The sequence below is a fragment of the Myxine glutinosa genome, chromosome 8 (genome assembly GCF_964187855.1).
Source record: "Myxine glutinosa chromosome 8, kmMyxGlut1.1, whole genome shotgun sequence".
NCBI lineage: Eukaryota > Metazoa > Chordata > Myxini > Myxiniformes > Myxinidae > Myxine > Myxine glutinosa.
The window spans coordinates 18,720,323-18,735,003 of record NC_136268.1 but is presented as its reverse complement, the minus strand read 5'-3'; the positions used below and the strand labels follow the sequence as shown (position 1 = coordinate 18,735,003).

The following is a 14,681-nucleotide window of genomic DNA, read 5'->3' as shown; positions in this document are numbered from 1 at the left end:
TTTCATTGAAAAAAAAAAAGATTGTGTGATTTTTGGTTATCCTGTCCCATTGCTCACAATTAACAGTGATCTGCTTGGTCCTAACACATGACAACACTGTTGTGAATGGGTGCTTGCTTGAATGGTAAGTAGTAATACGTACATATTTTACCAGCGCATTTTCCTTTGTGCCATTGGAGCCATTCTCCAAATTGCAATCGCCACCATCAGGACATTCAGGGCAGCTGGTGAGGATCGTTACAATCACCTGCTCTACTTGGTAGTGCAAGAAGTTGTTCCACATGTATTTGAAGAACAGGTCCTGTGAAGATAGGAATACCAAAAACAACAGAGCTTACAGTGATATCACCAATGGTGAGGAAGTTCCCAGATTGCCATTGGGAGGATAAGCATGTAGATTTCTAAATGGACAGCACACTTTCCAAATTCCCTAAATTGCAGTTATTTTATGACAATCATGCTTCAACAGCATACCAACAAAATTGCAATAGTGTCAAGCTCTTGCAGGGCCTGGTTCATTTGACTTGAGTTTGCTTGGAGTAGAGAATTCACCAGCTTGGCTACATGCAGCCGCGTGTTTCCCAAGGGAGGGTCAAGCAGTCCAACTGTTGTCATCATGTTGCCTTTCTGCAAACGAAACACAAGCACAGAAGGAACGACAATTACAAAAGTGAAACTAGAACGGCACTCGGGAGAGCATATACATCCGCCAGGATGAACAGCTTACATCCCACTGATAGGCTGGATCTACAGTCACGTGAAAAAGTAAGTACACCCCATGTAAAGTTTTGACTTTTTCAACATATTTTAACATACAGCGATTTGATCTTCATCTATCTATAATTCCACTAATCTCTGTGTGTATGTGTGTGTGTATGTATGCGACAACGATTTCTCGACAACTACCGGTCCGATATACTTGAAACTTGCCAGGTATATTGCTGGGGACCCGAGGATGTGCCTTTTCAAGGTTTGAAATTAATCGGACAAGTACTTACCGAGCTATGGCGATTTAGCCGTTCGCCGTTCGCTTTGGCGTTGCGAATGGACCAAACCATTCCATGTAAATAGAGGGGGGGGGGTTCTGTGGTCGTTGCGAATGGACGAAACCATTTCATGTAAATAGAGGGGGGGGATTGTCACTGTACTCGCAAGCCGTTCGCCGTTCGCTTTGGCGTTGCGAATGGACCAAACCATTTCATGTAAATAGAGGGGGGGGATATAATTTTAGATAGATATATAGTACGGGCATATATATAGTACGGGCATGCCCTAGTTTCAACAATATTGATAGATAAAGGTGATTATAATATAACAAATATCATGAAACATTTACATTTTGTAGTCCATTGTGTAATTTAAATAAACATAAATGCAAATTTCGCATGTGGAAAAAGTAAGTACACCCCTACATTTATCACTACTTCAAATACCTAAAATTAGAATCAGGTGCACCAGCTCAGGTGCAAATGATTAGAACATCGTCAGAGAGGATCTTGGAGGAACGTGTCTTATTTAAACCTCAGACATTTCGTTTGGTTTGCTCTTTGTTGTTGAAGTGTGCGGCTTCACCATGCCTAGATCAAAAGAGCTCTCTGACGCCTTCAGAAAGAAGGTTATAGATGCCTACGAGTCTGGGAAGGGATTTAAAAAGATCTCCAAACAATTTGAAATCAATCATTCGACTGTCCGGAAGATCATCTACAAGTGGAGAAGATGCCAAACAACTGTCAACTTTTTCAGGCCAGGCCGCCCCAGCAAGTTCAGCCCCAGAGCAGACCGCAAGATGCTGAAAGAAGTCTCTAAGAACCCCAGAATGTCATCACGGGACCTACAGGTAGCTCTTGCCACTGTTGATGTCAAAGTGCACGAGTCTACCATTAGAAAGAGGCTGCACAAATTTGATCTGCATGGGAGGTGTGCCAGGAGGAAACCTTTGCTGTCCAGAAAGAACATCAGGGCAAGACTAAAGTTTGCCAATGAACACCTAGGCAAAGACCAACACTTCTGGAACAATGTGCTCTGGACAGATGAGTCAAAGGTAGAGCTATTTGGCCACAGTACCAGAAGACATGTTTGGCGAAAACCAAAGACAGTATTTGACCACAAGAACCTGATACCAACTGAAAAGCATGGTGGTGGGAATATTATGGTTTGGGGCAGCTTCGCTGCATCAGGGCCTGGGCAGCTCACCATCATAGAATCCACTATGAATTCTTCATTGTACCAGAGGGTGCTTGAGGATAATGTGAGGCCATCTGTCGGAGTGTTGAAGCTCAACCGAAGGTGGACCTTGCAACATGACAATGACCCTAAACAGACCAGTAAATCCACCAAGGAATGGCTGAAAAGAAAGAAATGGAGGCTTCTGGAATGGCCAAGTCAAAGCCAGGATCGAAATCCCATCGAGATGTTGTGGGGGGATTTGAAACGAGCTGTGCATGCAAGAAACCCCTCAAACATCGCACAGCTGAAAGAATTCTGCATGGAGGAGTGGGCAAAAATTTCTCCCAGTCGATGTCAGAGACTGGTAGACAGTTATAAGAAGCACCTACTTGAGGTTGTTTCTGCCAAAGGGGGCAATACCACCTATTAGAGCCAAGGGTGTACTTACTTTTTCCACATGCGAAATTTGCATTTACGTTTATTTCAATTATACAATGGACTATAAAATGTAAATGTTTCATGATATTTGTTATATTATATCACCTTTATCTATCAATATTGTTGAAATGAAGATCAAATGGCTGTATGTTGAAATATGTTGAAAAAGTCAAAACTTTACATGGGGTGTACTTACTTTTTCACGTGACTGTACATCCAGGCTTTAACCAAAATCTAATCGGCTTGTTCTTGTCACCTACCCAACTCGTCCACCAAGTATTGTCTGAATCCATCCACAGCATTTTGAAATATCGTGCTATATATCGTTTTTGGCCCAATCTCAATCAGTGATGAATCACTTTAAAATTCCAGTATCCAGATACAGGTCTTCACCAAAATCGAATCGATTTGTCCTCATTACACAGAACCTGTCCACCAAATTTTGTCTGAATCAGTCAATAACCTTTTGAGATATCCTGCTCCCAGACAGAGACGTGAAAACATAACCTCCATACACCTTTGATGGTCGAGGTAATGATTCAGTCAAACACCAAACAGAGTCAGTGCTGGGTTGGCACCACCATGTGTTAAGACACACATAGAGTAGTTTTCTAAGAAGCTAATCTGATGATCTATGATGATGCGCATTTTCTTGCATGAGGTCTTGCATGTGCATTTCAGAAAAAATATTTTCCACTCCAAAAACCTGAGATTAGTAACCTTCATGGACAAGTCATTAAATATGAAGAGCAACAATACAAGCTTCACGCATTTTGAGTTTTCTAGAATAATACATCACCACCTGTAAAAAAAATATAATTCTGAGTTTCTCAATATCAAGGTTTCAGATTTATCCTTTTTTGTCAACAAGAGCGAGGCTCATAAAAGAGCAACATATTGTTGCGGTTTTGTGGTTTTATAATAAAGGTTAATTTCCCCTCCTAGTTAGTTACAATACACTGCAACATGTAGCCTCGTTTAAGCTGTTATTTCTTAGTAAATGTAAGCGTAGACCTTTCCTGTGTTTAGTTTTGTGTTGAGTAGGATAATGAAAATTAGGTGTCCTTATGGCGCTTTGGTTTGGTATTGGCGCCGAAATACCACGCGGCAGGCCTGAACAAGTCGACTGAGGCCGAAGGAAGGCGGAGGAGGAGCCGACGGTAAGCGCGAGCCGCCAATCAGGGCTCGAGGTGAGTGACTTACCACTGCGGCAAAAGGCGGGGTTTGGAACATTCGAGTCGGGCTATGGCGGGGCGATATAACCCTGTGCCCAGAGCCCCCCACCAGAGTTATGAGATGAGCGCAGGGCAAGTCAGGTTTTGAGTGGGAGTTATGAGAGCAGTTCGGGGGTTGCAGTTGAGTTACGAGAGGAGACGCGTTGAGTTGAGTTGAGTTGAGAAGGAGATGCGCATAACCCCGTTGTATACGAACTTGCCCTGCTCCCCGCGCTCTGCGCAGTATTAATCGCACTGTAAAGAGAGACCCGCGCCGGGCCACAGACGCGCGTATTTCCTTCTGCATGCCTTTGCCGATATACGTGCCGCGAGGATTTTCCCGCCCGCCTGCCTGCCTTCGCCGGGACACGTGCTGTGACTGCCAGAGGGCCACGACCAGGTGAGCTGTTCCTGGAGTGACCGAAGCAGGCGCGTTCGGCGCACGAACATTCTTCTTCCATTTCCCCGTGTGAGTGATCGGGCCCGTGTCTGGAAAACAAGTTAAGACTGCTTACGTTCTGCCCTGTATCCCCTTTTCTTCTACCAAATAATTGTAAATAGTGTAAATAAATCTGTTCTTCCTTCTGATTCGACCGCTTTTGTCTCTTTCACCATTGGCCTCGCGTGGTACGAATTAGATCGCTCTGATCGGGTTCTATAGAAAGGTAACAGCACGAGTCATGTGGTACGCCATCCGCGCGGGTGTACTCAATCACGCATGGTTCGTGCGAGACTCGATCCCCGCTCCCGCTGCGGCGTGGGTACTCAAGGTACGTGCAAAATTGTCCCGAAACCCTTTTCCACGTCTGCCCGGAAGTGGCAACTCGGTCTCGCGGTTTTGAAGACCCAAGGAGAAAAAGGGGCTTAATCTCCCCTTTGTAAGGGAACGGGCTTCGAAAAACCGCAACAATATGTTGGCTGTGGGGTAGCGGGTCAAAAATTGGGCAGAATCAGCAAGGGAATAAACAAACCAGAAAGGAAGAGAAAGAAAAAGGGAGAAATACTAAAAACAGCAAGAGGATTGGGTTTAAAAAATGGTTAATGGGAGTAATAACGATCATGGGTCAGGATGGGGGATTACATGAAGCAGTGGTGCACTGCCTGCTTGGAGCCCTGGAGAGAAGAGTGGGAAAGAATGGCCTCTGAAAGGCAGATTCAGAACAAGCGAGTAACAGAGGAATTGAGTAGTGCCATCAGCCTGGATTTTGGAAGTTTAACAAGGAGGGGGTTACTGGAAGAATACATGCATTCTGGAATGGCTGGGGAACGTCGAAGGAGAGAGAGAGTATAAGGAGAAACATAGGGGCAATACCCTGGCGCTCGCCTGGTAGAATAAACAATATACTGCACTGACTAAAGGTCTTTTAAACCAATTTCACTGGTTGCTAGAAGACAGGGCAGCATGTAGAATCATACGAACATAATCATAAGATTTTAAACAAACAAAGAAAAATATATCTATTTGGGGGGGTGGGGGGGGCAACCCCGTATACCCCCGTGTACCTCCTTCATGCTTCCACTTCCAGTTCTCTGGGTGAAGTTGTGTGTAGTCAGAGCTTGCCCACGACGATCAAAGTTGTGTTTTTTTTTTCTCAAAGTTAAGTATTTTGTTTTGCTGTGTATGTATCTACTGTGTTTCTGGTTCGATCGTGTTTTACATTTCATGCAAAATTGTGTATTAGTTTGTCAGTTTGGTCGTACAAGTTTGGGGCCTGGTTCGCCTCAAGGCCTGCCCAGGCGCCTCTTATGCTCTTTTGTTATTAACTAGGGCATGCCCGTACTATATCTATATCTAAAATTATATCCCCCCCCTCTATTTACATGAAATGGTTTGGTCCAAAGCGAACGGCTTGCGAGTACGGTGACAATCCCCCCCCTCTATTTACATGAAATGGTTTGGTCCAAAGCGAACGGCTTGCGGAGTTTGGTAAAGAAATCGCCATAGCGTGCACAAACGCGCAGGAAAGCGAAAGAATCGCAAATTAGTTTTAATTAGTTTTAAAACATAGTTTAACGCCAACATAGCGGCAACATAGTTTGCCAACGTGAAATAAATGAATACGCTCTCAAATGTGCCGTCCAAGGCAGAGTCTGTTCGCCACGTTCGGCACACGTGATAACTCGCTGCTCTCTGATTGGTTGAATCGTTTTTTGGACATAGCTCGGTAACTACTTGTCCGATTAATATGAAACCTTGAAAAGGCACATCCTCGGGTCCCCAGCAATATACCTGGCAAGTTTCAAGTATATCGGACCCGTGGTTGTCGAGAAACAGCGGTCACAGACAAACACACAGACATACACACATATACACACACACACACACACACACACACACACACACACACACACACACACACACACACACACACACACACACACACACACACACACACACACACACACACACACACACACACACACAGATTACTGGAATTATAGATAGATGTTCGATCTCTGTCTGGATTTTTTTTTTCACCCCCTACTTTTCCCCTTTGCTCGATGTCTTAAATACAAAAAGAAAAATAATAATAATAATAATAATTACCTTCTCTCCTCACGGTCTCCCCTCCCCCACCCACGTCCACGTGTTGAACAGACGGTTTTGCTTTAAAATGTTTAAACTCCCCTCTGCCATGTTGTATTCATTTGTATATTATAACTCGTTTTTTTCTTCCTGTTCAAAAGGCTACAATCTATTTGCTCATTAAATCTTTCAATCACAAAAAAAAAAAAATTCAATCTCGTACAATTCTTCCTTTCTTCATTATACCTCTCCTCAAAAGTTCTCAAATGGATCTCTGATTTGAATATCTCAAGAAACACAGTCTATTATAAATGTTCGATTTTCTTAAATCATTCAAAACGTTCAAATCTCCCAACCCTCCCCTCTCCTTCAAAACTCCCAACCCTCCCCTCTCCTTCAAAACTCCCAACCCTCCCCTCTCCTTCAAAACTCCCAACCCTCCCCTCTCCTTCAAAACTCCCAACCCTCCCCTCTCCTTCAAAACTCCCAACCCTCCCCTCTCCTTCAAAACTCCCAACCCTCCCCTCTCCTTCAAAACTCCCAACCCACCCCTCTCCTTCAAAACTCCCAACCCTCCCCTCTCCTTCAAAACTCCCAACCCTCCCCTCTCCTTCAAAACTCCCAACCCTCCCCTCTCCTTCAAAACTCCCAACCCTCCCCTCTCCTTCAAAACTCCCAACCCTCCCCTCTCCTTCAAAACTCCCAACCCTCCCCTCTCCTTCAAAACACCCAACCCTCCCCTCTCCTTCAAAACACCCAACCCTCCCCTCTCCTTCAAAACTCCCAACCCTCCCCTCTCCTTCAAAACACCCAACCCTCCCCTCTCCTTCAAAACTCCCAACCCTCCCCTCTCCTTCAAAACTCCCAACCCTCCCCTCTCCTTCAAAACTCCCAACCCTCCCCCTCTCCTTCAAAACACCCAACCCTCCCCTCTCCTTCAAAACACCCAACCCTCCCCTCTCCTTCAAAACTCCCAACCCACCCCTCCCCTTCAAAACTCCCAACCCTCCCCTCTCCTTCAAAACTCCCAACCCACCCCTCCCCTTCAAAACTCCCAACCCTCCCCTCTCCTTCAAAACTCCCAACCCACCCCTCCCCTTCAAAACTCCCAACCCACCCCTCCCCTTCAAAACTCCCAACCCTCCCCTCTCCTTCAAAACACCCAACCCTCCCCTCTCCTTCAAAACTCCCAACCCACCCCTCCCCTTCAAAACACCCAGCCCTCCCCACTCCTTCAAAACTCCCAACCCTCCCCTCTTCTTCAAATCTCCCAACCCTCCCCTCTCCTTCAAATCTCCCAACCCTCTCCTCTCCTTCAAAACACCCAACCCTCCCCTCTCCTCTCCTTCAAAACTCCCAACCCTCCCCTCTTCTTCAAATCTCCCAACCCTCCCCTCTCCTTCAAAACTCCCAACCCTCCCCTCTCCTTCAAAACACCCAGCCCTCCCCTCTTCTTCAAATCTCCCAACCCTCCCCTCTCCTTCAAAACTCCCAACCCTCCCCTCTCCTTCAAAACTCCCAACCCTCCCCTCTCCTTCAAAACACCCAAACCTCCCCTCTCCTTCAAAACACCCAAACCTCCCCTCTCCTTCAAAACACCCAACCCTCCCCTCTCCTTCAAAACTCCCAACCCTCCCCTCTCCTTCAAAACTCCCAACCCTCCCCTCTCCTTCAAAACACCCAAACCTCCCCTCTCCTTCAAAACACCCAAACCTCCCCTCTCCTTCAAAACACCCAACCCTCCCCTCTCCTTCAAAACTCCCAACCCTCCCCTCTCCTTCAAAACACCCAACCCTCCCCTCTCCTTCAAAACACCCAACCCTCCCCTCTCCTTCAAAACACCCAACCCTCCCCTCTTCTTCAAATCTCCCAACCCTCCCCTCTCCTTCAAATCTCCCAACCCTCCCCTCTCCTTCAAAACACCCAACCCTCCCCTCTCCTTCAAAACACCCAACCCTCCCCTCTCCTTCAAAACACCCAACCCTCCCCTCTCCTTCAAAACTCCCAACCCACCCCTCCCCTTCAAAACACCCAGCCCTCCCCACTCCTTCAAAACTCCCAACCCTCCCCTCTTCTTCAAATCTCCCAACCCTCCCCTCTCCTTCAAAACACCCAACCCTCCCCTCTCCTCTCCTTCAAAACTCCCAACCCTCCCCTCTTCTTCAAATCTCCCAACCCTCCCCTCTCCTTCAAAACTCCCAACCCTCCCCTCTCCTTCAAAACACCCAACCCTCCCCTCTTCTTCAAATCTCCCAACCCTCCCCTCTCATTCAAAACACCCAACCCTCCCCTCTTCTTCAAATCACCCAGCCCTCCCCTCTCCTTTAAAACACCCAGCCCTCCCCTCTTCTTCAAATCTCCCAACCCTCCCCTCTCCTTCAAAACTCCCAACCCTCCCCTCTCCTTCAAAACTCCCAACCCTCCCCTCTCCTTCAAAACACCCAAACCTCCCCTCTCCTTCAAAACACCCAACCCTCCCCTCTCCTTCAAAACTCCCAACCCTCCCCTCTCCTTCAAAACACCCAACCCTCCCCTCTCCTTCAAAACACCCAACCCTCCCCTCTTCTTCAAATCTCCCAACCCTCCCCTCTCCTTCAAAACACCCAACCCTCCCCTCTTCTTCAAATCTCCCAACCCTCCCCTCTTCTTCAAATCTCCCAACCCTCCCCTCTCCTTCAAAACACCCAACCCTCCCCTCTCCTTCAAAACACCCAACCCTCCCCTCTTCTTCAAATCTCCCAACCCTCCCCTCTCCTTCAAAACTCCCAACCATCCCCTCTCCTTCAAAACACCCAACCCACCCCTCCCCTTCAAATCAACCTCCTCACCCCTCTCCCTCAAATATTCCTCCTCACCACTCCCCCTCAAATTTCCCTTCTCACCCCTCCCCCTTCAAAATTTCCCCCCCTCACCATTTTTCTTCAATTCTCCCCTCTCACCCTTCCTCCTCAAAGTTTCCTCCTCCTCAAAGTTGCCTCCTCCCTGCTTCCTCTCCCTTCCAACTCATACCTCAACATCCTCCAACCTTCTACTTCACTCTGCCACCCCTCAAACAACTCCTCACGCTGCCTCATGCCATCACTATCAAACATTTTGTCCTCATCCTTCCCCTTCTCCTTGAATCTCTGACACACTGTCAACAGCTCTCCCTACCTCCCCCTCTCCTCCCTCATCTTTCCCTACCCCTCCCCTACCCTGTCCTGTCCTGTATCCAATGCTCCCCCTCCCTCCTCCTTAACGGTATGGACCTCAACCATCCGGGCCCTACGCTCAAACCTGACTGATCTCTCGATACAGGTTGCTTCAGACAAACCAGACTTGATCTGCTTAACAGAAACTTTCCTCCTTCAAGATGTCTCCGATTCCTTAATTTCTCCTCCTGGTTACTCCCTCCCCCGGGTATGATAGACCTGAGCCTCGTCCGGGTGGTGGGATTGCTATCTTTATCAAAAACTCTCTTCCTCACTCTCCCTGCACTGCACTATCTCCAACACACCCCCAGGAGTACCTATGGCGACGGCTTCCCCTCCGCTCCCACCTTTTGTTCATATCTGTTCTGTACCGTCCACCAAGCAGTGATGACTCCATTTACATCTCGCTGTCTGACAACATGGACCAACTTCTATCCACTCATCCCAACTCTCTCTTCCTCATATGTGGCGACTTCAACTGTTATCACGCCAGCTGGCTGGGTGTGGGTACCTCTCGCACCAGCTACGGCACCACAGCAAATGACTTGTGCGACTCATTGAAACTGACACAATCTGTCAATTTCCCGACCCGGATCTCAGTCAACGGAACATCATCTCTTCTAGACTTGGTTATGCCTAACTTCCCTGCAAATGTCTGCTGCTCTTCTTCTGCTCTAATCGGTTCATCTTATCATTTCCTTGTTGAAGTGGACATCTCTCTGGCCATTCTCCGAGAGCCTCTTCAGCGTCAACGTGTCTGGCATTTCACTCAGGCCGACTGGCACGGTCTTCAAGCAGCCATCAAAAATCTGGACTGGTCTCCCATCTCTACTGCCTCTGACATCAACTCATTCTGGGAATTCTTCCAAAGAAAATTGCTCTCTCTCATGCACAGATTTATCCCATCTCGTCTTCAGTTGTGCCAACCTTCCTCCTGTCCATGGTACACACAATCGTGTGGTGAGGCAATTGCCCTGAAACAACTTGCCTTTGTCTCATGGAAGGCAAATCCAACGGAAGGCAATCTCATTTCCTTTCACAAAGCCCGGAACAAGTGTGTGTCTACCCTTAGGAGAGCCAGGAAACATCTCTCTACTCTCAAGACTGAACTCTCAAACCTGTCTCCCTCCTCAAAATGCTGGTGGTGTCAGGTCAAATCTGTTTCTGGTGTTTGTTCCCCTTCCATCCCCTCCCTTACCTCAAACAGCTACATAGCTGACTCCGCACGTGAAAAAGCTGAATGCCTCAACTCCGTTTGCCTCAAAATCTTGTGTCCCAAACCCATCTCTCTCTGTACCCACCTTACCTCGTCGTATGCGGGTGCTACTGGACGGTGTCCTTCTCTCCTGACAAGGTGGAGGAGTTTCTGTCAAACTTAGACTCTGATTCCGCAACTGGGCCAGACAGAATCAGCCCACGGGTCTTAAAAACCTCCTCTGCTGCTCCTTCACACCCTCTCTCTGCTCTCTTCACCCTCTCTTTTGCTCAAGGTCATCTGTCATCTGATTGGGAATCAGCCAACATTACCGCTTTACACAAAAAGGTGCAAAAACAGATCCTTGCAACGACAGACCAATCAGCCTGCTCCCAATCATCAGCAAAGTCCTGGAATCCATCATTGCTTCTGATATGAAATCGTTCCTCTTCTCCAATGGCTGGATCTCTGATCATCAATTAGGATTCAGACCAGGTCATTCTACTCTGGACATGCTGCTTCTGCTGTCTCAACAATGGATGGAGGTCCTCAATGCAAACAGAAAATCAGTGCCGTCTCCCTTGTCATATCTCGTGCCTCCGATACGGTCTGGCACCCCACTCTGCTCACCAAGCTCTCCTCTTACGGTATCCATTGAAATCTCCACGCATGGCTTGTGGACTTCCTCTCCGGTCGCAGTCAACGTGTGGCTCTGAATGGAATTCTCTCATCTCCCCTTCATGTTCAGGGTGGAGTTCCCTCAAGACTGTTCTGGGTCCTGTGCTTTTTTTAGTCTTCATCAATGATCTTTCCAACTCTCTGGAAAATCCTCTCCATCTCTTTGCTGATGACTCCACTCTCTGCCGCTCCATATGTCACTGATCAGATCGGCAGCCTGCAGCCTCTTCACTCCCTGCAGACCTGCATAAAATCACAAACTGGTAAAACAAGTGGAACATGTCTTTCCATCCTGACAAATCTCACAATCTCACTTTGTCTCTCTGAAAAGACCGTCTGGACAACCCTCCCATCTACTTTTTAAACAATACTCTCAAAGAAGTTCTGTCACTCAAGCTTTTGAGTCTCACTATCAGCCATGATCTTTCCTGGGAAAACCACATTTCCAAGCTGGCCTCCAAAGCCAGTTGCCGACTGGGCATGCTCCGTCATGCGGTCCTTCCTTGGCACCTCTGAGCTCCTCACCACATACAAAGCTTTTATTCGCAGCTTGATGGAATACTGCTCTCCCCCTCTAGGCAGGTGCTCCTGCCTCACACCAAGCGCGGCTTCACACTGTAGAAACCCAAGCTTTTTTTTTTTCTTTTTTTTTTTGTATACAAGATCGAGGCTCGTGAAAGAGCTAACATTTATCACACAAAAAGACAAACCGACACACAAAACACAAAAAACAAGGGGAGCGGCAGACAAGATGGGGAGAGAGGGGGAAGGACACAAACACAACATTTGAGAGCAGGGACATCGGGAGGACTTGGGGGGAGGTGGGAGAGGAATAAAACATATGAACACTGCAAGGACTCTGGGGTGAATTACCGGGGGTAGAAAAGATCAAGGTTTTCGATGGGGGAAGATAAGAGATGGTGGTGAACAGCTGTTTTAAAGACCTGGAGGGAGGAGTGGGATTGAAGGGAGTGGGGGAGTTTGTTCCAGAGGCGGGAGAAAAGGGGAATGAAAGATTGAAGGTGAGCAGAGAGCCTAGACTTTGGCAGTTTAACCATAAGAGGGTTGCAGGCAGATCTTGTGCGACCTGAAGGAATATTGGGGGGACAGAGCACAGAGAGAGCTGGGGGAGCAAGGCCGGAGAGGAGTCGGTAGAAGACAGAAAGACCACCAACCTGCCTGCGGTGAGTGAGTGAAAGGCCCTCGGTGTTGACTACATCGCAGGAGATTCCAATGACTCTGAAAGCTTTGGCCTCAACAGCGTGAAGCCGAGCAAGGTGTGAGGCAGGAGCACCAGCCCAGAGGGGGGAACAGTATTCCATTGAGCTGCGGATGAAAGCCTTGTATGTGGTGAGGAGCTCAGGTGTGCCAAGGAAGGACTTCGCACGACGGAGGATGCCCAGTCGGCGACTGGCTTTGGAGGCCAGCTTGGAAATGTGGTTTTCCCAAGAAAGATCATGGCAGATAGTGAGACCCAAAAGCTTGAGCGACAGAACTTCTTGGAGAGGATTGTTGAGAAAGTAGATGGGAGGGTTGTCCAGTCGGTCCTTTCGGAGAGACATTGTAAAAGTGTGAGATTTGTCAGGATTGAAAGACATGTTCCACTTGTTTGACCAGTCTGTGATTTTGTCCAGGTCTGCAGAGAGTGAGGAGGCTGCAGACTGCCGATCTGAGGGATGAGGAATGGAGCGACAGAGAGTAGAGTCGTCAGCAAAGAGATAGAGAGGATTTTCAAGAGAGTCAGAGAGATCATTGATGAAGACCAGAAAAAGCACAGGGCCCAGAACACTACCTTGGGGAACTCCAGCCTGAACAGGAAGAGGAGATGAGAGAAACCCATTCAGGGCCACACGTTGACTACGACCAGAGAGGAAGTCCGCCAGCCATGCGTGGAGATTTCCATGGATACCAAAGGAGGAGAGTTTGGTGAGCAGAGCAGGGTGCCAGACCGTATCGAAGGCACGTGAAATGTCAAGGGAGACAGCTCTAATTTCCTGTTTGGCGTTGAGGACCTCCATCCATTGTTGAGAAAGCAGAAGCAGCATGTCCAGAGTAGAGTGACCAGGTCTGAAACCAAATTGATGATCAGAGATCAAGCCATTGGAGAAGAGGAAAGATTTAATATCTGAAGCAATGATGGATTCCATGACTTTGCTGATAATTGGGAGAAGGCTGATTGGTCTGTAGTTGCTGGGATCTGTTTTTGCACCTTTTTTGTGCAAAGCGGTGATGTTGGCTGATTTCCAAGCAGATGGCAGATGACCTTGAGCAAAAGAGAGGGTGAAGAGAACAGAAAGAGGGAGTGAAAGAGCAGAAGAACATGATTTTAGGACCCGTGGGCTGATGCCGTCAGGACCAGTTGCAGAATCAGAGTCGAGGGTTGACAGAAACTTTTCCACCTTGTCAGGAGGAAAGGACACAGAGTCCAGGAGCAGCTGGGTACGACTGGGTACGGTGGGTACAGAGAGGGATGGGTTTGGGACACAAGATTTAGAGGCAAACACAGAGTTGAGGCATTCAGCTTTTTCACGTGCGGAGTCAGCCGTTAAGCCGTTTGAGGTGAGGGAGGGGATGGAGGGGGAACAAACACCAGAAACAGATTTGACCAGACGCCACCAGGATTTGGAAGAGGGAGACAGATAAGAGAGTTCGGTCTTGAGAATGGTGAGATATTGTTTCCTGGCTCTCCTGAGGGTGGACACACACTTGTTTCGGGCTTTGTGAAAGGAAATGAGATTTCCTTCCGTTGGATTTGCTTTCCAGGAGACGAAAGCAAGTTGTTTCAGGGCAACAGCCTCACCACAAGATTCCGTGTACCATGGACGGGAGGAAGGGTATGACAACTGAAGACGAGATGGGATAAATCTGTGCATGAGAGAGAGCAATTTACTTTGAAAGAATTCCCAGGATGAGTTGATGTCAGAGGCGGTAGAGATGGGAGACCAGTCCAGATGAATGATGGCTGCTTGAAGACCGTGCCAGTTGGCCTGAGTGAAATGCCAGACTCGTCGACGCTGAGGAGGCTCTCTGAGAATGGTCAGAGAGATGTCCACTTTGACAAGCACATGATCAGATGAGCCGATTGGAGCAGAAGAGCAGCAGACATTTTCAGGGAAGTTTGTCATAACCAAATCCAGAAGAGAAGATGCTCCGTTGACTGAGATCCGGGTCGGGAAATTGACAGATTGTGTCAGTCCCAGTGAGTCGCAGAAGTCCTTTGCTGAAGAGCCATGGCTGGTGAGAGAGGTACCCACACCCAGCCAACTGGCATG

At 47.9% G+C, this 14,681-nt stretch overlaps 1 protein-coding gene across 25 annotated transcripts in view; it reads right to left on the bottom strand.

Annotated features, from left to right (window-relative positions):
- The window catches only part of LOC137417329 (serine/threonine-protein phosphatase 6 regulatory subunit 3), a 238,253-nt gene that overhangs the window by 53,882 nt on the left and 169,690 nt on the right, over nucleotides 1-14,681 (bottom strand). For all 25 annotated transcript variants that reach the window (XM_078782967.1, XM_078782965.1, XM_078782970.1 and 22 more), the window contains 2 exons: nucleotides 475-627; nucleotides 143-301 (listed from right to left, as the gene is read on the bottom strand). In XM_078782967.1, coding sequence (XP_078639093.1) covers nucleotides 143-301; nucleotides 475-627 — 312 coding nt within the window. The remainder of the gene's footprint in view (nucleotides 1-142; nucleotides 302-474; nucleotides 628-14,681) is intronic.